Raw genomic sequence first — 23,734 nt, 5'->3', positions numbered from 1 at the left:
GTTCCTCCGACTCCCGCTCCTGAAGCCTTGAGGACAAGAAATGCTTTTTAACCCACAATATCTCACCTTTAACAATGTTTTCAGGGAATTCATAGATTTTTTGGTGCCCTAGTTTCAGAAACATTCTTTTGACGTATGAGAGCCACTGTATTTCATCTCCCCGATCTAAACTAATACAGTCTTTTAAAATACGATGATTTAACTTTAGCTCTGGGTTAAGCCATGTTTTCATCCAACAAATAAGGGCGGCCATACCAATCAAATCACAAACGAACCCCATCCCCAACTCCTGATGCACAGCAAATGTTGGAGTCGACTGGGGGACAGATAAAAGACACCGAAACAGTTTGTTTTCGGCCCTTTGCACATCGTCCATCGGGATATATCCCCATATTGCCGCACCATAAAGTGTCAATGCAAGACATTTAGCTTTATAAATCACCAGGATTGCCTCAAAAGGCCTTCCCCAGAGGCGCTGTATCAAATTTAACAGGGCTGATCCTGCTCGCACCAGAGCATTCTTTTTTGCTAACCTCTGGGGCATCCAAGTACAACAATTGTCAAACAGGAACCCCAGATATGTGAAAGCTCTCACACCTTGGACCTCAACCCCTCCACAGTAGAATGTTTTTGCTTTACTCCTTCGGGGGCCCATGGCCATAACATGAGACTTAGCAGAATTAACCACCAAGTCCAGCGATGCCATGAATTCCCCGAAGGAGTTCAGCAATCTCTGTAGTCCTATCGGGGTGCGTGCTTTTAGGATGGCATCATCCGCGTATAGGAGAACCGGGATGGAACTTCCTCCTATACGCGGGACGTCCAGGGTAGCAATTTCCAGGGTTTTATCTAGTGCATTAATATATAATGTAAAAAGAAGAGGGGCCAGGATGCACCCTTGCCTAACCCCTCTCCCTGATTTAAAGTGCCTAGTGCAAATACCATATTGGTTCATCCTAACAGTTGTGTATAAATCCTGGTGAAGATCTGCTATAAAATAGACCAAACTGGGGTCAATCCCCAAGTCCAATAAAATTGTCCACATCTTCAGCCTATTGACTAGATCGAAGGCTGTGGACAGGTCCATAAAACCCAGATAGACAGCCCCCCTACCGGCCACTGTGTATTTATTAATTAATAAGTACAGGTTGAGACACTGATCCACAGTGCTTCTGCCCTGACTAAAACCATATTGGGATTCTATTAGGATACTTTTTTGTGTAACCCACTCAGACACTTTAGAACAGATAACTTTTCCTAGAATTTTAACAGAGGAATCTATAAGGGAAATGGGCCTGTAACATCTCGGGTTCCCTCTCTGACCTTTTTTAAAAATAGGGATAATGGTGGAAAGAGCCCATGAGGCAGGGAAACCATGAGTAACAGTTGAGTTAAAAACATTCGTTAAAATTGCAGCCAAAGTTTAACATTTCCCTTATATAAATCTGCAGGGACACCGTCTGGGCCAGGGGCCTTATTTGTAGCGGTGTTAATTATTGCTTTTTCCACATTCGCCTCTATGAACAAGAGGTTAGATATGGGTGGGATACCAGCAGGTGGAATGAAGGAATCAAATACTTCATTACTTGCATAAATTAGTTCAAAATGTCTCACCCATTTTTCCTCCGAAATATTTGTTTCAAGCTTTTCATTATCCTCAATTGTTAACAGCGGACTGTTAACAGTGGCCCAGAACTTAGAGCTTTTCTTTAAGACTGCATCAAACATGAGACTGTCCCAGGCCTCTGATTTAATTTCATTTGTGCATGTTTGTATACATGATTTGTATTCCTTTCTACAATTAGCTATCAGGATTCTGTCTCTGGGTAAACCCTTCACTGATTCCATTAAATTACGATGAGCCCTGGAACATTTGGTGTCGAACCATCTTTTCATTATTTTCCTTATAGGTTTAGCAGGGGCAGTTAGATCAATAGCAATTTACTACAAATTGCTTCAAAAGCTACGATGCTCTCCCCTGCCGGGGTGGCACCATCCACACATTTCCAAAACTTAACACTCTTCTTTTCACGGAGGGTGTCTAAGAACTGGTCTGGTACTATTTTTGACCATTTCAACCTTCGCCCTTGGTCACTAGTAGTCACACTTATTTGGGGTCTGGTGGTATTTAGTTTAACAGAACGGGAGAATCCTGCGTTCAACAGCAGTTTGACCGGGTTATGGTCACTATATGAAGAGCTAACTGCGTCGTAAAAAATTACATGACCCATCAGGGCAGGAGTTAAAAATATGTAGTCAATAATCGACTCGCTTTCTCTGGATTAGAAGGTTGCTACCCTCTCGCGTCTATCAAAGAAAGAAGGCTCGTAGAGATCGACACATGATAAAAGATCCCCAGGAGCCACTCCCCTCTAAGTATGTTAAAAATGTGGGGGTGACGCAAAGGAAGGGCTATATCCTTCATTAAGTTGACAATTAAAATTACAAAGGTGAATATTAAAATCTCCCATAAGGATGATACGATTAAAGTGGTTTGTTGAGCTTTATAGCTTGCAATAAATTGTTCTAAAAAACACAAGTGTTCGTTGCGGTAGCCACTCTCCCCTAAGTTATAAAAGGTTATTAACATGGTTTTCCCGTCAGTCTCAGAGGAGATCTCAACTGTTAAGCAGTTGGGGGAAACAAAAGTCTGGCTGTGTCAAAATACGATAGGGTATTGCCAGCTGAAGGCTTGCTCCTGTTCTCGGCCCCATTGCCACGTGGTTGTAGATTTTGTCAGTTCCCTGAAGGGCTTAGCAAGGTTGGACAAGTCTGAGACGAACCGCCCGCAGAAGTTCACCATTCCTAGGAAGCTTCTTATTTCCGAGACGGTGCTGGGGCTTCTTGGACATCCTTCACCTTGTCGCGGTCCGGGGCTACTCCTTTATCGGAGAAGGTGTAGCTGAAAAAACTGATCTTGTTCCTCAAGAACTGACACTTTTCTCGGTGCAGGGTCAATCCGGATTCCTTGATCCTTTGTAGGAATTTGCGAAGTCGGCGGTGGTGTTCTTTCACCGACAAAGCATATATTAACAGGTCTTCACTCACGTTCAGGACTCCCGTAATTCCATTGAGATCTTCGCGGATGGTGTTTTGGAACGCCTCCGTGGCACTTGATATTCCGAAGTTCGAGCGTCGGTATCTTCGGAGACCGACGTGCGTCGAAAAAGTGGTGATGTATCGAGAGTCTGGGTGTAATGGCAGTTGGTGGTAACCAGACCGTAGGTCCATCTTCGAAAACCATTTTGCCCCGTTCAGCTCCTCCAAGATGTCATCGATGGTGGGGGTTAGGTGACGTTCTCTCTTCACCGCGGCGTTCGGGAGGCGCATATCAACGCAGATGCGGACCTTTCCTGGTTGTTTCGGCTTCCATGCCACTATGATCGGGGACACCCAGGGGGTGGGCCCACTGACCTTGTCGATAATCCCTTGTCTCTCTAGTACCTCCAGTACTTCTTCCACCTTTTTCCGCAGATGGAACGCAATCCGCCGGTGACTCAGCACCACTGGTTGAACTGACGTTTCGATGTGGAGAGAGACTTCCTTCCCTTTTAACCATCCAATGCCTTTGGAGATGTCTTCAAACTCCTCCATGATGACCTCAAGTTCTTTTTCCTATACTGCCATGGTGAACAAAATTAGCTTCAGCTCCTCTGCTGACTGCCCGTTCAGCAGCATTCCGCTTCCCTCCTGGGTCACATACACTGTGGTTTGGATCTTGAGGTCCCGGTGCTTTAGTTCAGTCTTGAAGCATCCTCTGAGCTTCCTGCAATGGTGGGCGTGGGCTTAACTGATTGTATACATTTGCAGCAATAAGTTCAATGGAGGCTCCAGTGTCTATGGTGGCTCTCACGTCCTGCTGGTGGATTTTGATCCTGCACTTTAGAAGTCGCCCCCTTTCCTTCGTGGCTGGTCTATCGCAAAAACGTAGTGGACTGGGTAGTCCCCTGTGTCATCGTCAATGTCCTCACTGTCTTGTGCTTCCGCTACCGCTAGTGCTGCTTCCTTCCGCGATTTCATGGATCGGCATACCACCACGAAGTAGTTCATCCATCCGCAGGAGCTGCACTTCTTCCCTCTCGCTGGGCAATGCTGCATGTGGTGGGGCGTGCCTCCGCAGTATCCGCACTCCTTTTTCTTCTGCTGTGGTCTCCTCACTGAGGCTTGGCGCGCCTTGGGCCTCCCTACATTTATTGCTTCTACCGCATTCACCTGCTCTGTCTTGATGGGTCGGTGGAGGGCTGCTTCCATGTGGGACGCCCTGGCCTGTGATAGCTCCTTCGATTGGCCCAGGGTGAGGATATCAGCCAAGGGTTTCCCATCTTCCTGTAGGATGTTCACCCTGAGTTTAGATGAGTAGCATCCTTGGATTATCTGCCCTCGGATTTCTTCCTGTTTGTCCCTAAATCTGCATGTACATGGCAGTTCCTTTAACCCCCCATGGAATGCGTCTAACGACTCCTCCGCTTCTTGTTTGGCCTGGCGAAAGATGAATTTCTCATAGTCTCTGTTCGCCATTGGTTCAAAATGTGCATTTAAGGCGTTTAGCAGCGTCATGTAGGTTTTGGGTGTGGCCTCCACTAAGGTTTTGTAGATGCAGTGGATGTCCTTGCTTTCCAGATGGAGCAGTAGGGCCCTGCGCCTTTCTCGGGCTATGTCTGCCCCTTCAAAGCATATCTGGAGCCGGTCAGTCCAGTCTTTCCACCAAGGGGCAAGGGAAGATGGGGCGCCATCAACTGAATGGCTCAATGGCCGGGATCAACGCCATTTCCGCGCAGTCGCAGACACTCTTCGTGGCACGTGCTCGGCTTACCTTCTTGGCTCAGTAATCTCGCCTCTGCACTCTGGGTGGCAGGCTTCATCGTGATGTTCTTCCCTCCAGAGGAGTGTGAAAAGCTCAAGTTAGGGTCCAGGCAGGGCAACTAGGGACACCTCCATTCTCCTCCAGGCACCCCACGGGGTTGGGGTCTCCAACAGCCTGGGACAGGTCTCAGGAGCACCACGGTAGGCCTCTGTAGATTTACTAGCACCCCTCTGGTGATATGGCCCTCATCAAGGGCTCTGCACCACTGCTGGGGTTCGAGTGCATGCAGCAGTGCACGTAGGCTCTTTTCCGCCTCGTCGCCAGTGTGATGGGGGCTGCCAGCGCGTGATTATTATTAGCGCCACAGCTGCAATTAGGCGAGGGACACAGATTTTGCTTTCACTCGCGTGGTCCCGACTGCCGTGGCCGGACCACGCCTCTTTATTTTATAGCCGGCGTGTGACGACACACGCCGGCGCTAAACAGCGTCCTCCAAGCGCGGGTATACTGCACCGCTACCCGGCTGGAGGACACTATAAAAGATTTTGAAGTTAAGCATAAGCTGGATACTTATACTTTGATACAATATCAGAACTCAGGAATGATCTAGACCTTTCTTATTCCGAAAAAAGTACACCATGTTGAGTAGAAGGTGACAAACGTAACACTCTTCCATTTTAAAAAGGACCACGCAAGTTCGTAAATAATGAAGCCAGGAATTGCATAGGACAAATTGCAAAACACAATATTTACCTGGAACATTTTAAAAGAACATTTGATGAAGGTATGAACAGTACTTGAGTTTAAAGGCATGTAGTGCACAGCACAATGTGTCAAGTATTTTCTCTCACTTGGGTACCGATTTTGTTCAAAGAGAAGTGCAATTAATTATCTCCATTTCTCTTTCTACAGTTTAGCATCTGAAGTGTAATTGTATTCATGAACCTATTTTAAAGGTTTCAAATAAGTACTGGGTAGGGATTTGGTGCTCTGTCACTATTTTAGAAAGGCTTGACTAGCAACCATTAGAAATAGTCAGAAAATGTGTCAGATTTGTGGAGTTAAAAACAAAGCGTGTCACAGATTTTAGTATGCTGACAGATACAGCCTAGTTCAGGAAGATAACAGAAATATTTTTCTGTTCTGAGGATAGTTGGGCGGATCAGTCATCAAAATACAGGCTACTCCGCTGAAGGTCATCTATTTGCAAACATGGCCAATGCAAATCTATGCAGAAAAAAGTAGGCTACATTTTCTGAACAATCTTTGGAACTGCTTGTTAACTCTGTCCTGGAAACTATGATGTTTTATTTGGTGCACAGTCACATCGTACATCTCTACACATTAAAAGTTAATGGTATCTGGGACAGTATCCTGCCAAAAGATAAATGCCATCTTCACTACCAAACGCCATGTAACTGATATTAAAAAGAGGTGGCATGAACTGCGCAAGAGAGTGTGTGAAGATTATTGCGAGGCAAAACAGCACACTAAAGGGACAATTGTCCCTTAGAGTCTAACCTTAGTAATACTGAATTAAAAGTGTTGGAGATTATGGATCCTACTAGTTTGGAAGGACTGGATGGAATTGACAACACCATGTAATGTACAAAAAATTATCACCTAGGTAAACTTTAGGCCCTAATGAAATGTCCATTACTTGAACGTAACCTTGCATAATTTCTCTATTTTTTACAATTCGCTTGTTAAGCAATTTTCCAGAATAAATGTAATATCTTGTGTCGCATAATTAAGCATCATGCATAGCAAATGTGTAGCTGAGAACAATATGAACAACCAGAACTCTAGTGGCTTCTGTTTGTAGTCCTTCTGTTTTTTGCACCATGTAATTAGCAAGCAAAGTGTCCTCTCTTCAAACATGAATGCAAGCACACAATTTGTGCTATAACCAGGGCCACTGAAATTATGTGATTGTGCGGCAGCTGAGATTTCTGCATAATTGTAGATTTGCCGCATTTGCCATATAATCAATAATTTGTCGCATAATCTGCAGATTTGAACAGAAAATGTGTTTCTAGCTCAAATGGTTCAAAAGTTACTAAAAATGTGACAATGAGTGTTGCAACACAATAGAAGTATTAAATTTGTATTAATGAGGTGCAACAAATGCCCCTGAGAGTGCTACCAAGTTTAAAAATGACCAAATAATTAAGCAATTCTTGATTGGCCTATTGTGGCAGCATAATTTATTTAACCCTGCCACAGAATTCCATTTACTCTGGCTATAACAGACCATTGACAGAAACACCTAGGGGTCGATTCCGATTCGAGAAAGAAATCCATATGACGATTCGTAGCCGTTTTCGTACGAATCGTACAAATCCATCTGAATCGCGTAGTACAATCAGTAGTTAAAAAATACGTCCGAATCTTTGCGAACCGTACGAAAATTAAGAAAAAATCGGTACGATACGGAACCTGAAAGTGAACCGTACGAATCGTAAACATGCTGTTCGACCCGACAAGTACGATCCAGACCTGTGAATCCGAATGCGATTCGTACAGGGAAACGTCGCTTTTGAGTTGTATGGAAAACCTCGCGTATGAGCGAACCACAAAATCAAATACGAGAAGAACCCCCCTGAACAAAGCGCAAGCGAATCCCGTAAACATGTTGCATATAAGCGAGCCACAAAATCAAATACGAGACGAACCCCCCCTGAACGAAGCGCACACGAACCCCGTAAACACGTCGTGTATGAGCGAGCCACAAAATCAAATACAAGATGAACACCCCTGAACGAAGCGCACGCGAACCCCTAAAAACAGCACAAGGAGGTAGAAAACGACTTGTACCGCGTGAACTTCGCATTGCGCACACAAATAAACAGAAGCAAATACCAGTAAACGAGCCGTAAAAAACCACGCGGACACTGAAAAACAGCACAAGGAGAGTGAAAACGACACACTACAGTACTAAACATGCCTCCTATGTGCAAACCATGGAAATGAATGTCCTGGCCAGATCCAAACAGGCAAACAGAGGACTTAACTCAGAACCACCCCTTATAACACACCCACCAAAAATTCAAACTAAGCCCCTCCCACAAATGCACCAATAAAAAGGACCCTCACACACAAACCATGATCTTTTGCAATATACACAATTAGCAACAGGCACTGACAACACACCAACAACTTCACACATCCACCTTCACACATACCCCCCAATCACATTCAGACCCACACCCACATCCCTACACCCCGTGACCCCACACCATGTCCGCACAGAAGAATCCAAAGTTCACAAAGGAGGAGATGGAGTTCCTTGTAGATGTTAAATGTCAAATGTCGTATACTTGTAAAGTGCACAGCTGCCCCAGCAAAGGGGCGTCCCGGCGCAGTATACCGCTGGGGAACTGTGATGACCGGATTTTCAGACCAGATAGAATCAGCTAACCAGAGCACCACCAACCCAGCCGAAACGCAACCACCTCCCTCCTCAGGACCCATCTATCCAGGCACCTGGGTACCTACCTGAGGATGGGGAACTCGCAATATACAAGCTCATATCATCAGAAACACCACTAAATCTATAGGGATTACTAGGAATACTCACTGATTACTAAGGACGTCCATGCCCTACACCACACTCATACCTCATAGTCTCACGACCACATGGGCCCAGACTAATCTACCCTGGGGCATTTCTGATTATATACCATTACACACTGGCCACAACCAGTGCTCACTCAAGCCACAATCTAGTGGGTATAGATACCAGTATCCTCCCTGGTACTCTCTCTATTTCATATACACACCAGTGTCCCCCCTGGTGCTCACTTACTTACATTACAAGCCACAATCTTGCGGGTATATGCACCAGTGTCCCTCCTGGTGTTCTCTTACTTACAAGCCACAATCCAGTGGGTAGAACGCCGCATCCCAACGACGATCAGTTTCCTATGAATACCTTCAGCTCTCGCTCTCTCTCTCTCTCTATGTTGGGAAGTTTCTCTCACTATTCACTAGGGGATCACTACTACAATAATATTATGGAATGGCCGAATTACACGGTGTACAACTTATCTTTCAGTTCAAGGGCTCCTCTCTCCCTAATTATTCAGTTCTTGCCTGCCTGATCAGGGGTAGCATCTGTTCCAGCAGTAATACCTGACTAGAAGACAAGGTTACCTTTCCTATACAAGAACAAGAGGTACAATAATATTATGGAATGGCCGAATTACACAGTGTATAACTTATTCTCTTAGCTCAAGGGCTCCTCTCTCCCTAATTATTCAGAGGTCACTTACCTGATCGGGGGTCGCTTCCGGTCGTGCACTGACACCTGACTAGAAGAAAAGGTTACCTGCACTATATAAGAACAAGGCATACGCTGGTTCACTAAGAACTGGGGTATCTTTATTACAATAACAATAACAATACTATAACACATAGCCTGAAGAGTAAAAGGGGAATAGACACATACACAGATCTGCGGGGTCTCTGTAAAGCTTTATTACTATACCACATCCACATGTAACTAACAGGGACTGTAAATAGACTGCACACCCACATGTAACTAACAGGGACTGTAAATAGACTGCACACCGCTGAAAGGAAAAGGATTAGCAATACAGTAGGGGAATTTAGCCTAGGAAATAAAAGACAAGATTAAGGTGTAAGTGTAAAGCAAACTAGTTTAGAATACCTCACCCTATTAGAAGGAATGTTTCTCTCTCTCTCTGGTGGAATCAGGGCTCTCTCTCTCCCTCCGTCACCACAGCTTCACTCCTCTGGCTCAACTGCTCCAGCTGGCAGCTTCAACTCCTCCATCTGACTGGTAACTGCTTTAATGCATTCTGATAAACTGGCAGCTCCAGCTGACAGTTCCAACTTCGTTCATCTGACTGCTCTCTCCAGCTTCATCAATTATCTGCCTTCTCTCTCCATTCCAGAAAACCAATTGAACTGAACTGTTCTCTTCAGCTCCAAAAACCATCTTACTTCTCTCTCTCCAAGAACCAAACTGACACACCTCCTCTCCTGCACTTCGCTAATATAGAATGTACTTCCCTCATGGAAATTTCCAACAGAGGGCCGCCTCCCACCGAATTCCTGTGCCAGCTCCAGGGCTCCCCGCGCAACCGCAGTGCGCATCTGCATGTTACGTCTGGGCCCAAGAGACAAACACATTCTTCTGATAAGAACCAGTCTCGGCTGGTTTTCCCCTAGCGAACAACACCTTATAACTAAAACATTACCTTTACGCTGCAAGCATCTCAGTCTGCAGGGACAGAAAGCAAAATGGAGTCTCTCTAGTTCTGGGCCATGCAGGCCTAAGAAGGATGAAATATCACTTAGCTCTGTCAGAGTACCTACACAAACCATACCAATATGTAATATAAAGTCAGGACTACAGGATCCACCCTCTACTATAGGTAGGATGATGAAAGGACACATAATTACGTCAAAGCCAATAGGCAATAGATGGATTAGAGTCAAGAATAAGGGATCTATCATCATATAAAGCAGCTATCCTCTAGTTTATGCTTCTAGGTCTGGAAAAGGGCCTTAAAAGGACCAACACAAGGCAAGAATAGAGATTCAAGATGGTAGCAAGCTTAAAGTCACCATCACTCAGAAATAGAGCCAAAAACCATGTCAGCACAGGAACCCATCCTGGCTTTCCCTGTGAGATGGTCCCTCCTGGGCATCTCCAAGGTGAAGACAAGCATCCCCGGCGCTGATGGGGCCGTTAGTAGAGATTAAGCAAGCTATTGCCCAGAGTTGCTGAGTGGGACCCATGGTTGGAGTAGGCACTGAGGCCAAAATTATCAAGTCCGCTGACCATGGCCCAAGACCCTGCCGCATCGGGAATCGTACCCTGGTCCCGGGTCAACCTCTGCTTCCGGGTCTGCCGCCTCTAACCAGTGAGCCACACCACTCTACATGAAGATGAAGTTATCAGAGTCGAGCCACAGCTGTTTGGCGCATTGGTCAGACGGACCAGCATAGCTGCGAAAACCCGCCTGTGGGAGAGGATAGTCAATAGAGAGAATCCTGTTGCACCCATCAGACGCACAAGGAAGAAGTACCAGGCCAGGTGTTACGATCTGCGGAGGATGATCAAGCAGAAGATGGACGAAGACTATGCACAGAGCCACCACGCTGGAGGTGGTGGTCCCCGCAGACCAGTACAGTACCATCCCTGGGAGGAGAGGGTGATGGCCCTGTTACTACCGGTGGGAATACATGGCATAGAAGGAGCCATAGAGCCTGGTGAGTACACAAACAACTCATGTAACATGGGGATAATGGCATCCACACCCCAAGTACTGATAAAATGCCCGCAACAACCCCCAGGCGCCCGCCGCCCACAACTACAGGCAAAAACAACGCTAATGCCACTAACATGTGTATTCCCCATTGACAAACCAAGGCCATGCTATGTCCCATGCTACAGGAAGCACAGACCCAAGAATGGACGTCCGGTATGCTGGGAGGGTGTGTGTCACAAAATGCATCGTGAGACTCCAAATCAGACCCAATTGCATGGGCATCTGCAGAGGGGGGGCAAGGGAGACTTTGGCCCCACTGGACCGCCAGAGTGACTGGTGTGGGCCCAGTCAGGGCCGGCCCTAGTCCACCATGCTTTCGAAATGGTGCCATTGTTCCAGGTGGCAGAACCTTCCATTGGGTGGGAAGGGTGCATGGGGGTTGCCAAGAAGTTTGCAAGGGAGAGGGGAGAAGGGTGCAAGGCAGTGGGGAGAAGGATGCAAGGGGGAGGGCCAGAAGGGTGCAAGGTAGAGTGCGAGAAGGGTGCAAGGCAGAGGGCAAGAAAGGTGCAGGGCAGTGGGGAGAAGGGTGCAAGGGGGAGGGCCAGGAGGGTGCAAGGGGGAGGGCGAGAAGGGTGCAAGGCAGTGGGGAGAAGTATGCAAGGCAGTTGGGGACCAGGGTGCTAGACAGAGGGCCAGAAGGGTAGATAGCAGAGAGGAGAATGGTGCAAGGCTGTGGGGAAAAGGATGCAAGGGGGAGGGCTAGGAGGGTGCAAGGGGGAGTGCAAGAAGGCTGCAAGGCAGAGGGCGAGAAGGGTGCAAGGCAGTGGGGAGAAGTGTGCAAGGCAGTCGGGTATAAATGTGCAAGGAAGAGGGCCAGAAGGGTGCAAGGCAGAGGGGCGAAGGATCCAAGGCAGTGGGGAGAAGGGTGCAAAGGGGAGGGCAAGAAGGGTGCAAGGGGGGTGGTGATGAAGCTAAAAATATGCCCACCACAAAAACATTTCTGTGGACGCCCATGCCCTATCTCCCTCATCCCATAAGGCCCAGGTACACACCCATGCACCATGCTCAATTCACAGGGAGTGATAATGTATTGACAAGATAGCAGACACTGGGCCCTGGTGTAGCAGCACAAGGCTCTCCTGTGACTAGTGCAAACACAAACACCAGGAGAACAAAATCAGATATCTTGGACAGGAATTCACAACCACTGTCATGGCAGCATGCTCCATGGAGGGACATCCACACCACGAGGGAGGCCCAGTTTCAAATCAGACTCCAACTACCAGCACGGCCTGTCACACACACACCCTACACAAACATAGCCTTCTGGGACAGGCAATGGTGTGCCCCACTGTCTCAATCGTCATGTAACAAAACAAAACCAATACAGATCTGCTGAAGCATACAAGCAGAAAATGCACGGTGAAGATTTACAAGCCCTTTGCGCTTCTTTCATGACGCCATTGCGTCACCTTTGTGACGCAGCGGCCGCACAAAAGTGGCGCCATGGTGCTGGGTATTTACAAGGTGACTCATCTGGGTAGATGTGTCACGTTCTAAAGCCTTGCACCGGTAGTAGGTGTACTGGAGCAGGGGCTGGGTTGGGGTGGGTGGGCATCACCTCCCAAAAGTGGCTAAGTGAAATCTTCAAGATTTCACTCAGTCACTTTTAAGCACATGCTGCGTCAAAACCCTGCGTATGCTTGAAGCAGGCGTAAGGATTGGCGCAGCATTGTGCAGATAGGGCCCCACAGAGCATTGATGGAGCTGCGTCCCGCCGGCGACACAACTCCAGCGATGTGCCACTTCTACGGCACAGATGCGTGACACAGCTGTGCCGTTTTTCCAACATGGTGCTCCGCATTGTAAATGTGTCGCATCCATGCTGGCATATCTGTGGTACACAATGACTGGCGAATCCTTGCTGATATGCAGAGCTGTGCCAATCACTGTAAATATACACCCACATGTCAATGACTCCTGAGCACAGATCAATCTGAGCCCACAACATACCCATCCACGAGTGAACATTGAGAAGAATCAAAAGCATAGACAACTACCAGGTGGAACAGTGCCAACAACAATATGTATGAAAAATGAATGTTGCATTATATGGCATTAACATTGTCTGTCTCTCACACCCACAGGGCAACGTGCAGAATCTACCCCCAACAATGGAGAGATGAATCACAGTCCCAGGCTACGCAGGACCCTGATCCCACCGACAGCGGTGCCTCTCACCACTCCACGGATGACCCCGACCAACCTGGCACCTCTGGTGCCCTAACCCCTACAGCACCTGGATCAGGGACATTTGCACCAACCACCACCACCATTCCTGCCACATCCCAGCAGACATCTCGGAGCCCTTCCCACACTCAACAACTGCACAAATTACTGAAAAAATGGTGCCTAGGGACAAATAGTGTAGGTATAAAACATACAGGTACAAATAATTATCTCTATCTATATAAGTTTACACTTTTCTAGAACAAATTAACATTTATTTGAGTCTCTTCAAAAAATGGTGACCAACGGAAAAGGGTCGAGGTTTCTTTTCTATTTATTAAACCCTCCTTTTCTTTTTCAATTTTGAAAATGTTTTTTGTACTGATTTTTAACAAGTGTACAGATATACATACACATATCATACAATAAACAAACAATATATCAGACACATACAACAAATATATTGTTGAACTTTTTTAGATTCAACACCCTTGTTATTTTAACTAAAGGATGCTTCTAAAACATGTAACCAAAAGACTTTCTTTGACACAGGTCACCATACGGAAAACGGAGAGAAGCATAGAAGGTACAATCGTTAGGTCCTAATAGTCTTATGCTCCGTTTTGAATAAAATTCACTTATTCAAATTTAAACATTGTGCCTTCCATGAAAGTGTCGACGCGTTTCAGCCTTATTAAATTCCAGGCCTCATCAGGACTAGGGAGATCAAGGTTCCGCCATCTTCGTATAGAGTCCTACACCTCTTCCAGCAATTCCTTCAGCTCCAAGTCTATGTATTATTTTCAGCAAGTCTCTCTCCAATCGTTACTGCCTGCTTCTATATCGTAGAGATCGCCTCCTTTGTTATAAATCCAAGTGCTACTCGTAAATGCCTCAATTACGTCTTTAATATAAGTAACCCTGGGCGGAGTTGGCGGAGTGGGGCTTCGCGGAGCTACGCGAAGTGGGCGAGAAACTACGCCCACCTCTGCACTCCGCGTAGCCCCACTCCGCAAACACCACTGGCCGCCAGCCCCGCCACCCGCCTCCCTCCGCCCTCCCTAAATACTTTCAAATAAAGGAATGAAATAATTTAAAAAGCACTTACCTTGCCCGCCGCTGCCCGCCGCGTCCCCGGGGCTCGCTATCTTCCGTCTTCCGTCTTCTTTACTAATGCGCATGCGCGGGCGGCCGCGCATGCGCATTTTCACGAGAAAATGCGCATGCGCGGCCGCCCGCGCATGCGCATTAGTAACGAAGACGGAAGATAGCGAGCCTCGGGGACGCGGCAGGCAGCGGCGGGCAAGGTAAGTGCTTTTTAAATTATTTCATTCCTTTATTTGAAAGTATTTAGGGAGGGCGGGAGGGAGGCGGGTGGCGGCCAGCTACGCTCCGTCTGCGGAGCGTGCGTAGTGCCGCCTGGCTACACCAGCTCCGCAAAATGCGGAGTAGGCGGCACTACGCACACTCCGTGCACGGAGGGTAGCTGGCCGCCCACCGTTAAATATAAGCGCGTTTTCACTCCGCGTCTCACTGGGCCACTATTTCGATCCAAAGTGTAGCTCATGGCCACCACTCCACGGATGACCCCGACCAACCTGGCACCTCTGGTGCCCAAACCCTTGCAGCACCTGGATCAGGGACATCTGCGCCAACCACCACCACCATTCCTGCCACATCCCAGCAGACATCTCGGAGCCCTGCTCACACTCAACAACTGAGCCAGTCTGACAATGAGGGACAAGGTTCGCCGGGCACCCAGGAGGTGGCAGACAACACCACCACTGCCATTCCTCAGGGGTCCTGTCGAGCTGATGTGCTCACAACGGCAGGCCAGGCTTGTGTGGGCAGGGGTGATGGGAGTGGCACCAGGCGGAGGCGAGAACCTGACCAGCCAGCGTCAGGGCCCGGTATGTCTGAACTGCAAAACATCATGGAGGCATACCGGCGGGACACCAGGGACTTCAGCCAGGTAGTGGGGGCCCTCACTGAGATCAAAAACCTGCAGGACAAGCAACACGCCAGTCAACAAGAACACCAAGGACGGATGAAGGCAAGACTGGTTGAGCTCCTGGCGGTGCAAAAGGACATAAGCCATTCACTTCGTCGGATCGCAGACAACATGGAGCACCCTCCCTTTGTCACTAGGCAAGAAACATCTAGGCGAAGACCGCCAACAGGCACAGGGAGGGAGGAGGAGGAGGAATCGTCCGATGGAGCGTCCCATGCATCGTCAAGGGCTGCACATGAGGGTCCCCCAAGGAAGGTGGGTCATCCACAGAAAAGAAAGTGAGAATCAGTGGGCCATGCGCATCTCCCAGGTCACCTGGTCTGGCATTGTGACTTTGTGTGCAACAGAATCACCTCCATGACTGTCCTACTCTCCCACATGGATTTGCTGGTTGCAGTCTGAACAATGATGCCAAGCACTGAGGCCTGGACTCTGTTGACTCAAACTGCAAGGTATCACATCTCCCTCTGTGAACTTTGGATTCCCGTCATTTCTGTACAACACCTATCACTTACTCACGTTTCCCGCACAAGACAAATAAATAAACAAAACAAACACAAGTGAAATTGATGTTGCAGTCAATTACCATGAGTCAACAACATATGTTTGGGGTTATGTCAAAGTATGCCAGAGTGTGGAACAAACTCAAGCCATCCATACTCTGGGATTTGAGTCCGGTCGAGCACACACGTAGGTCACAATGTATCAAATCAAATCAAATTGTCTTTATTCGGTTTTCCATTGGTTTTTAAATACCATAAAAGTTCATAAAAATACATCAATTTCATAGTCATTTTTAGAACCCAGTAAGAGCATAAAAATTCGCAGTTTGAATTCCAAATATTAAAAAACTGATTTTGCCAGTATTTACATTGACATTAAACAATTTAAAAAACCGTATAAACAGCAAAGTGTCAGTTGTGCCTGAATAACTTGTAACTTCTCCAACTTAGTCTAGGGCCTATGTTATCATCTTAGAAATCCATTTATCAGAGATTAGAGCGATGTCTAATACAAAATTTAAGAAAGTTAACTATGGATTTTGTCATGGGTTCAGTTTCCAAAAACTGTAAGGCCAAATAGGCTGAACGACACTGACGCATCCTCAAAACCTTCAAGAGTGGTACTATCCACCGCCTGCGTGGTGGAACATAGAATTTATAAAAAAAGAGTACATGAATAGTGGATTGTAAAGAAATAGAATCACAAGGACAGGAGGAAAGATTTGTAGACCAGTCGTTTTGGGAAGGAAAGGAAATCATACGATGGAACACATTGAACCTAAAACGGTTCAACAGAAATTTGCCATACTGATTTCGATTGTACCGTAGGTACTGCTGAATGGTAGAAACAAGTTGCATTAGAAGGCATTGTTGTACAGAAGGTTTCCCTATCTCATTTAACAGACGCATTTGGGACAAATGCGACAAACAGGCTGTTTTTAAATCTTTTTTTGAGAGGTTCAATACTGATGGAGGATCAAAGAAAAATCTTGCGAGTCCAATGTCAGTTAGGAATGACTTAACATAAACCAGCCACCTGATCTTCCCCATATTGTCGAGCTTCATGCAGTCTTGGACAATTGATCTTGTAAGGTGACATTGTTCAGTCGCCAAAATCCTCTGCCACAACATAACTGGTTGGATTTTAATGATATCCGATATATAGTCCATACCAAGTTCAAGATGACAACCGTATGTTGTGGTGCTTTTTGGGACTGCCAACAAAAACCTTAGGAATGAATTTTTGATTTTCTGGAGCTGGTCTACATTCGCCCCACCCCAGATCCCTGCTCCCTAGATCGCATTGCTAAGACATTTTGCATTATATATTTTAAGCATTTCAGTCGGGGGTCTCTTGCCCAGCTGAAGTGCAAAGGCCTTCAATGCAGCAACAGCCCTTAAAAGAGCCAATTTACGCGAGTTGACGACTTCCCTCCATTTAAAATCCTCATCAATTAAAATCCCTAAATAGGGATATTTTTCCGTTCGTTCAAGGGGGGATTTATCCACATAAATTTTCTTTGGTTTATTCCGTTTTATGCCAGCATGCATCACGTAGGTCTTTTTTATGTTTACTCTAAGATTCAAGCTGGCCATGAATGAGCAGTACATATTCCGAACCCGTTGAAGCTGGATTGGGGTTCTGGCAAGGATCACCACGTCGTCGGCGTATAGTAAGGCTGGTATCTGCCGACGACCGACTGTTGGGAGATCTTCTGCACCCTCTAACATAGCAACCTCTAGCCCGTTGGTGTACAGGGTAAATAGGAAAGGGGCCAGCACACACCCTTGTCTGACCCCCTTCTCTACCACAAAGCCATCAGTTAGTTGACCTCCAATCCCATATCTTACTCTTCCCGATGGCCCTTGAATAAAGTTCATGGAGAAAATTAACTATTGGGGGGGTTAATTCCCATTTGCAGCATGATTGACCACAACCTTGAGTGGACAACGCAGTCGAATGCTGCTGTTAAATCCACATACACCATATGTAGAGAAGTGCCCTTCGCCTCCACATACTTTCCGGCCAGTAAGGTCAAGTTTAGGGCCTGATCCACCGTAGTCAACCCAGCCCTGAACCGGTATTGCAGATCAGAGATTACTTCTTGATCATTCGTCCACTCCTGGAGACGGTCAAGAAGAATGCGCCCAGCGACCTTCCGGAGCGAATCCAGGAGTGAGATGGGTCGGTAACAGGCGGGACTGTTCCTGTCTCCCTTTTTGAAGATGGGGACCAATATCGAGGACGACCAGGAATCGATCAAGCCAACCTCTTTAGCTGCGTTCAGTACGTTGGTGAGTAGCGGGGACCACAAGTCTGAGTTACGTTTAAAGAGGTCCACAGGGACCGAATCCGGTCCTGGTGCCTTTCCGGGTTTAGCAGTTTTTATTGCCTTCTCTACCTCGTTTAATGTGAAGTGAAGGGCTAGTGTATATTGCACTTGAGTCAGAGGTTCTGCATGTTCTAGTTCAGGGGCTTCTTTCTCGCTAAAAACCTTAGAGAAGTGTTGCACCCATTCTCCTGCGTCGATAGCGACGTCTGGAGATAGTACATCTACTTTATCTGCTAAAAAAGGAGACTTCACTATCTGCCAAAAGGCTGAGCTGTCCTTTAGGGTGCTGCTTCTCTGGAGTTGGACCCATAAGTTGGATTGTAGTTCCTTTTTACTAGTTCGTAGTGCGAGTGCATAAGCCTTCCTTAGTCTTATGATCTCCTCTCTGTCTCTCTCTACTTTAGCTAGGGCCTTTTTTAAGTTAGTGTATGCTTTCGTGCATTCTGTACTAAACCATCCCTTTCTAGTGCTCTTATTTTGTTTGCAATCCCTGGTTAGTTCTTTTCTAATAATTTCGACGATGTCACTATAACTGGCCAAGACCTCAGTTGAGGTTGTAGAAGGATCTAGACATCTTTCCATCGCATTTCTACTTGATTTTTCTATTTTAGTAGTTATGGCTTCCTGATCTAATGTGCCCCATTTTAGTGTAAAACCATTTACCCTGTGCAATGTCAGTGCCTGTTGTTCTAACAAGTTTAATTGCACAGTATCTCCTCTGTTCTGTGATTTGGGTTCCTGGAGAGCCAGTTTAATGGGGGAATGGTCGCTAAGTGCGTTGTTGATAACTTCAAAGGTCTTAATGCATGAAGCTTTATTTGTGGACACTAAAACATAGTCAATCAGGCTTTTAAGGCCCCTGCCGTGAAAAGTTGGCATAAATTCAACTACAGGTGTCTAATTCGACCATCGTCATCTGCATTTTATTGCCCTCCGGTGTATGTGTGAAGTGGGTTAAACAGTTTTCATCTTCGTCAATGATCCCACATTTGGGGGTATTGCTCTTATTGCATAAGTGCAGGTTAGAATCTCCACCCCAGACTAATGTGTGAGATTCCTTTACATACTTTATTACAAGATCCTGCACCAGGTGGGAAATCTCACTTATCACCCGGGTTAACTCAAATAAAGTCAAGTTATTGTAAAAATTGATAATCGTGTATACCTCTTGTCTATTTCTTCGGAAAGTGATAAGCTGGTAGTTCTGCTCAAGCTTTAAGGGAATTTTTTCATAACAGGGCCGGAGATTTGAGACATATGTTACTAGCCCACCCTTGCTCCTACCTGCATTGGATCTTATAGCTGCGGAAAAGTATGTTTTATAGCCCAGGAGGTGAATTGGATCATTAAGCCAGGTTTCCTGGAGGCAAATTAAATTGCTTGAATTTGCCAAGTGAAGGAAACTGTTTTCAGAATGTTTGGAGGCTAAACCCGCCACATTCCAGAACAGTAACCTTACTTGAGAGTTCGGACTTGTGGCAATTAATACCCTGTGTTGATCCTGCGGGCTGCTCTGGGTGCTGTTTTCTCCGAGATAGTTTGGCTGTGCTTCGCTTCCCGGTTTGAAGGTATTTTCCAGCACCTCTGAGTTATTTTTTATGGGAAAAATAGTACCGCTGGGATCCTCAGAAGGGGCAAGGAGCTCATGCGTTGGATCTGCCATATTTAAATGAGTAAATGAATTATTTAATCCGATTGGTCTTTGAGCTGATGTACAGCGTGCCTCATGGGGACAGTTGCTTGTGGAGCTTTCTATTGATTGTATAACTACATCTCCACTATTTATTGGGCTGATCATATCGTGCTGCCTTTGTAGTGATGGTCATTCGACCATCTCTAGACAGCTATATCTATTAAAAGTTGGTATTCCGCCCCAGAGTTCCCTTCGTGATTGTACTCTCCTGTCTTTTCCTTTCCAATCAGCCCAATCCCTACTTCCATGCCCCAAACCTCCTTGATTCCAACCCCTTTGCCAGTTATCTGACTGATGCCAGGACCAATTTGGGCCTTCAGGATAGTGACATATCGGCGGATAGAAGAAGGATAAACGTTTGGTGTTTATACCACCATTCTTGTCCGCGGTGACCCAAGAGCAGATGTGATCCACTGCACGGGGGTTTTCAAAGTTAACTATGACATAATCACATGGGATTCTTTTTTGTTGGTGTCCTATCCATGAAACCCTACGTGCTGTAATGATCCTGGTAACATGATTTTGTGGCATTGGTCTATTAACGTTCAGCCAATGCCGAACTTTATCAGTAGGGACCAAGTTGGTTCCTCTGTGTCGTGACTCAGCTCGAGCACCCCTGTCAAAATCACTACGAACGAGCTTGCTTCCGGGGGGAGGTTTATGGGCTGAGTCCACCCTCTCTTTGTCCGTTCTCCCTGTGGGTTGTGTCTCTGCACATGTTCATGTTGTGCAGCATTTATTGGGAACGTCTTCGGAAGAATGTGTATTGAGGGTGGATTTTTCTGTGAATCTGAAACTTTCTTGGGCAGCTCTTGGAGGGACTTAGTTTTTGGGGTTGTGGGACCCCTACTTGGATTTTTGGCCATTTCTCCTGTCTTAACGGTAGGAGTGTTACTAGTAGTAGTGATGTTTTTGGAGGGTTGTCCTGACGTGATATTGGCAATTTTATTTTTTGCTCCCCCCGTGTTTACCAGCCCTAGACTCTTTGCATTAGTTGGATTTTTCAGAGTAGCGGTTAGTGCTGCTATTTGCTTCTCTATAACTGCAAGGCTCCTTTGGATAGGCTGTAACTGGAGTTTTATTAGTTCAGCTAGTCGAGCCATCAGATGCTGATCTGTCTCGCATGTTTTGCAGCCATCATCCAAATCTGGGCCTAGATCTTCATCGTGAACGTTATTATCGTTCAAGCTGAGATCCACAACAATGGGATGGAGATTACTTGCACTATTATCTGCTTTGGATTCATTAGTAGTATTATTTTTCTGCCTTTGCTCTTTTGTTTTATTTCCCGCCCTCTGATTCTTAGGCCGTAACGTTTGTTGTAACTTGCTTGTTTTTGAGGCTATAGTGTCTTTCTGTTTTTTTTTTACTTGTACCTTTTTTGTTTCGGAATTGCTCCCTTCCTTATCCCCCTTTGTTCGTTCTGGTCAGGGTCCTGTGGAGGGGGACTAGAAAAAATGTCGGGCGTTTTTTCAAGCGCCTGAGTCAATTGCGAGTCCAGCAATGATAGGGACGCAGACAGATCAACCAGATTTGGGATACCATGGATATCAGCGCGTATTTCCGGAGCAACTACCTTCTCCAGATGACTTAGGGGTGTTTACGCTAATATCAGGGATCCCAACGAGGAGCGTCTTGCTTGTGCCAGATAGTGTGATACTCGACGATCTAGTAATGTTATGCCCTCATCAGTAGCTTGGTTGGCTTTGGTGATAAATTGGTCAATTGGACCAACGGTTTTGGCCAAATTTTGGAGCGTTTTGCTTCTGCTGCCTCTCGGCGACATTTATTGTGTGGCAAGGTGGTCTAGCCTTAATAGTAAGACAGCAAATAAGCAGTTTTAGTCTTAAGTATGTTATGTTAGCAGGTCTAAACAAGATGGATATAATATCAATATACAGACCAGCATAGGGGAAGTATGTTGTACGAAACGTTAGAGGGGGAGCCCAGTCCAGTCTTGTCCGGTCTGTGACGGGATAGGACGGGCCGGCCCTTGGCCCGGGCTACGCCTGGCATCCCGTGAGACGGTGTTGATGTTGCTTTTAAACGCCTCCAGGCGCTTGCGAATGACACGGCTCACCGCTAGGGCTTCTGGGTGTTGTGGTCCGCCCCTCGCCGGTCTCCGCTCGGCGGCCCCGCTCAAGATGGACAGAGAGCGGGAGGGCAGCGGGAGGCAGGCGGGCAGGTCCGCTGGAGGCACAGAAGGTCAGTGAAAGATTTGTAGCTTTGGCAGTGTCAGGCAACAACAAGGGCAAAGGAGTTCCCCCTCTCGATGGTACTGGTGTTGCTTTTAAGCGCCTCCTGGTGCTTGCGAATGACGCGGCTCACCGCTCGGGCTTCCGGGTGTTGTGGTCCGCCCCTCGCCGGTTTCCGCTCAGCGGGCCCGCTCAAAATGGACAGAGAGCGGGAGGGCAGCGGGAGGCAGGCGGGCAGGTCCGCGGGAGGCACAGAAGGTCAGTGAAAGATTTGTAGCTTTGGTAGTGTCAGGCAACAACAAGGGCAAAGGAGTTCCCCCTCTTGATGGTGCTGATGTTGCTTTTAAGCGCCTCCTGGCACTTGCGAATGACGCGGCTCACCGCTAGGGCTTCTGGGTGTTGTGGTCCGCCCCTTGCCGGTCTCCGCTCGGCGGCCCCGCTCAAGATGGACAAAGAGCGGCAGGGCAGCGGGAGGCAGGCGGGCAGGTCCGCGGGAGGCACAGAAGGTCAGTGAAAGAAATGTAACTTTGGCAGTGTCAGGCAACAACAAGGGCAAAGGAGTATCATCAAATACATGCATGGAGCACAATACTCACCTGTGATGGTTTCAATCTGCTGAGGAGGGGGTGCTTGCCATACTGCTCGGACAGACAGTTTTGGAAGACTTTTATGAAGGTGTAGAGTTTATGGGTCATGTGGAGGTGCCCAGGGAGGGAGTGCCACGTCTGTTTGGTGATGTGGGAGAACTATCTCCCGCATGCAGTTGTACTGTGGATGTGATGAATGGTGCCCAGGGCAAGGTTGGCTGGACGAGTTGGGGCAATGGGGTGTTGGATGGGAGACGTCCATGCTAGTCTTTGGGGCTGGGGTTGTGGAGTGCCTCCTGAGTGTGGCTGAGGAGTCTGAAGGAGATCCAGCAGTTGATAGTGAGCCTATTGTAGGTATCTCAGTTGGATGGTCATATGGCTGTGGCAGGGAATGTTGAGGATGAGGTGTGCAGATGCACCCAGGATGTGCACAAGTCCTCCTGGAGTCTGGCTGTTGTTCCTGCGTGGAGGGTGTTGCCGTAGTTGAGCTGGCTGGTGTTGTGGACCTGGATGACTGTCTGTCTTGACTAGGATTGGATCTATCTGAAGATCATTTGCAGCATGCGGAGGGACCTGCAGCATGAGGTAGAGATGGTATTGAGTTGCATGGTTATTGTGAGCAAGGAGTGTACGATGAACACCTGCTTGCGTGCATGGCCACTGTGTGCCTGTGCGCTGCCCAGGCCGGTGTGATACAAGGAGTTGTCCCAGCCGTAAGGGGACATTTCTCAGATGATGAGCTGAATCTTGTCTAAGTCAGCCTCAGGTGGCTGATGTTAATCCATTTGTTAATGCACCTCATGCCTTCTTGAAGGTTTGATCTGGGAGTGGCAGGGTCTTTGGTGAGGGTGAGTAGCAGCTGGGTGTCAATGGCATAGTTAATGATGATGAGGTCATTTGCGCATGTGATTGTGGAGAGGGGGGTCATAGAGACATTGTAGATTGTCATGCTGAGAGATGAGCCCTGGGGCATGGGCCCGATGACCCCAGTGTACTACGTGCTGAAGGGGGAGGCGGACTCCCTGGGCTTTGCTGGTGAGGTCCTTGGCGATTCCATCCTGGGCCTTCCCCTGGATCCCAGTATTGGAGATGTCTGATCTGATAGTGTGGTAGCACATGGTGTAGTAGGCCGTTGAG

At 47.2% G+C, this 23,734-nt stretch overlaps 1 protein-coding gene across 1 annotated transcript in view; it reads left to right on the top strand.

Moving 5' to 3' along the window:
- Positions 1-13,951, top strand: part of LOC147732746 (ficolin-1-like) — a 574,771-nt gene extending 560,820 nt beyond the window's left edge. The window contains exon 8 of the mRNA XM_086957312.1: positions 13,194-13,951. Coding sequence (XP_086813438.1) covers positions 13,194-13,333 — 140 coding nt within the window. The 3' untranslated portion in view covers positions 13,334-13,951. The remainder of the gene's footprint in view (positions 1-13,193) is intronic.
- The last annotated feature ends 9,783 nt before the right edge of the window (positions 13,952-23,734 follow it).

The sequence above is a fragment of the Lissotriton vulgaris genome, chromosome 2_1 (genome assembly GCF_964263255.1).
Source record: "Lissotriton vulgaris chromosome 2_1, aLisVul1.2, whole genome shotgun sequence".
In the NCBI taxonomy this organism is placed as follows: Eukaryota; Metazoa; Chordata; class Amphibia; order Caudata; family Salamandridae; genus Lissotriton; species Lissotriton vulgaris.
This window is presented reverse-complemented; position numbering and strand designations above follow the sequence as displayed.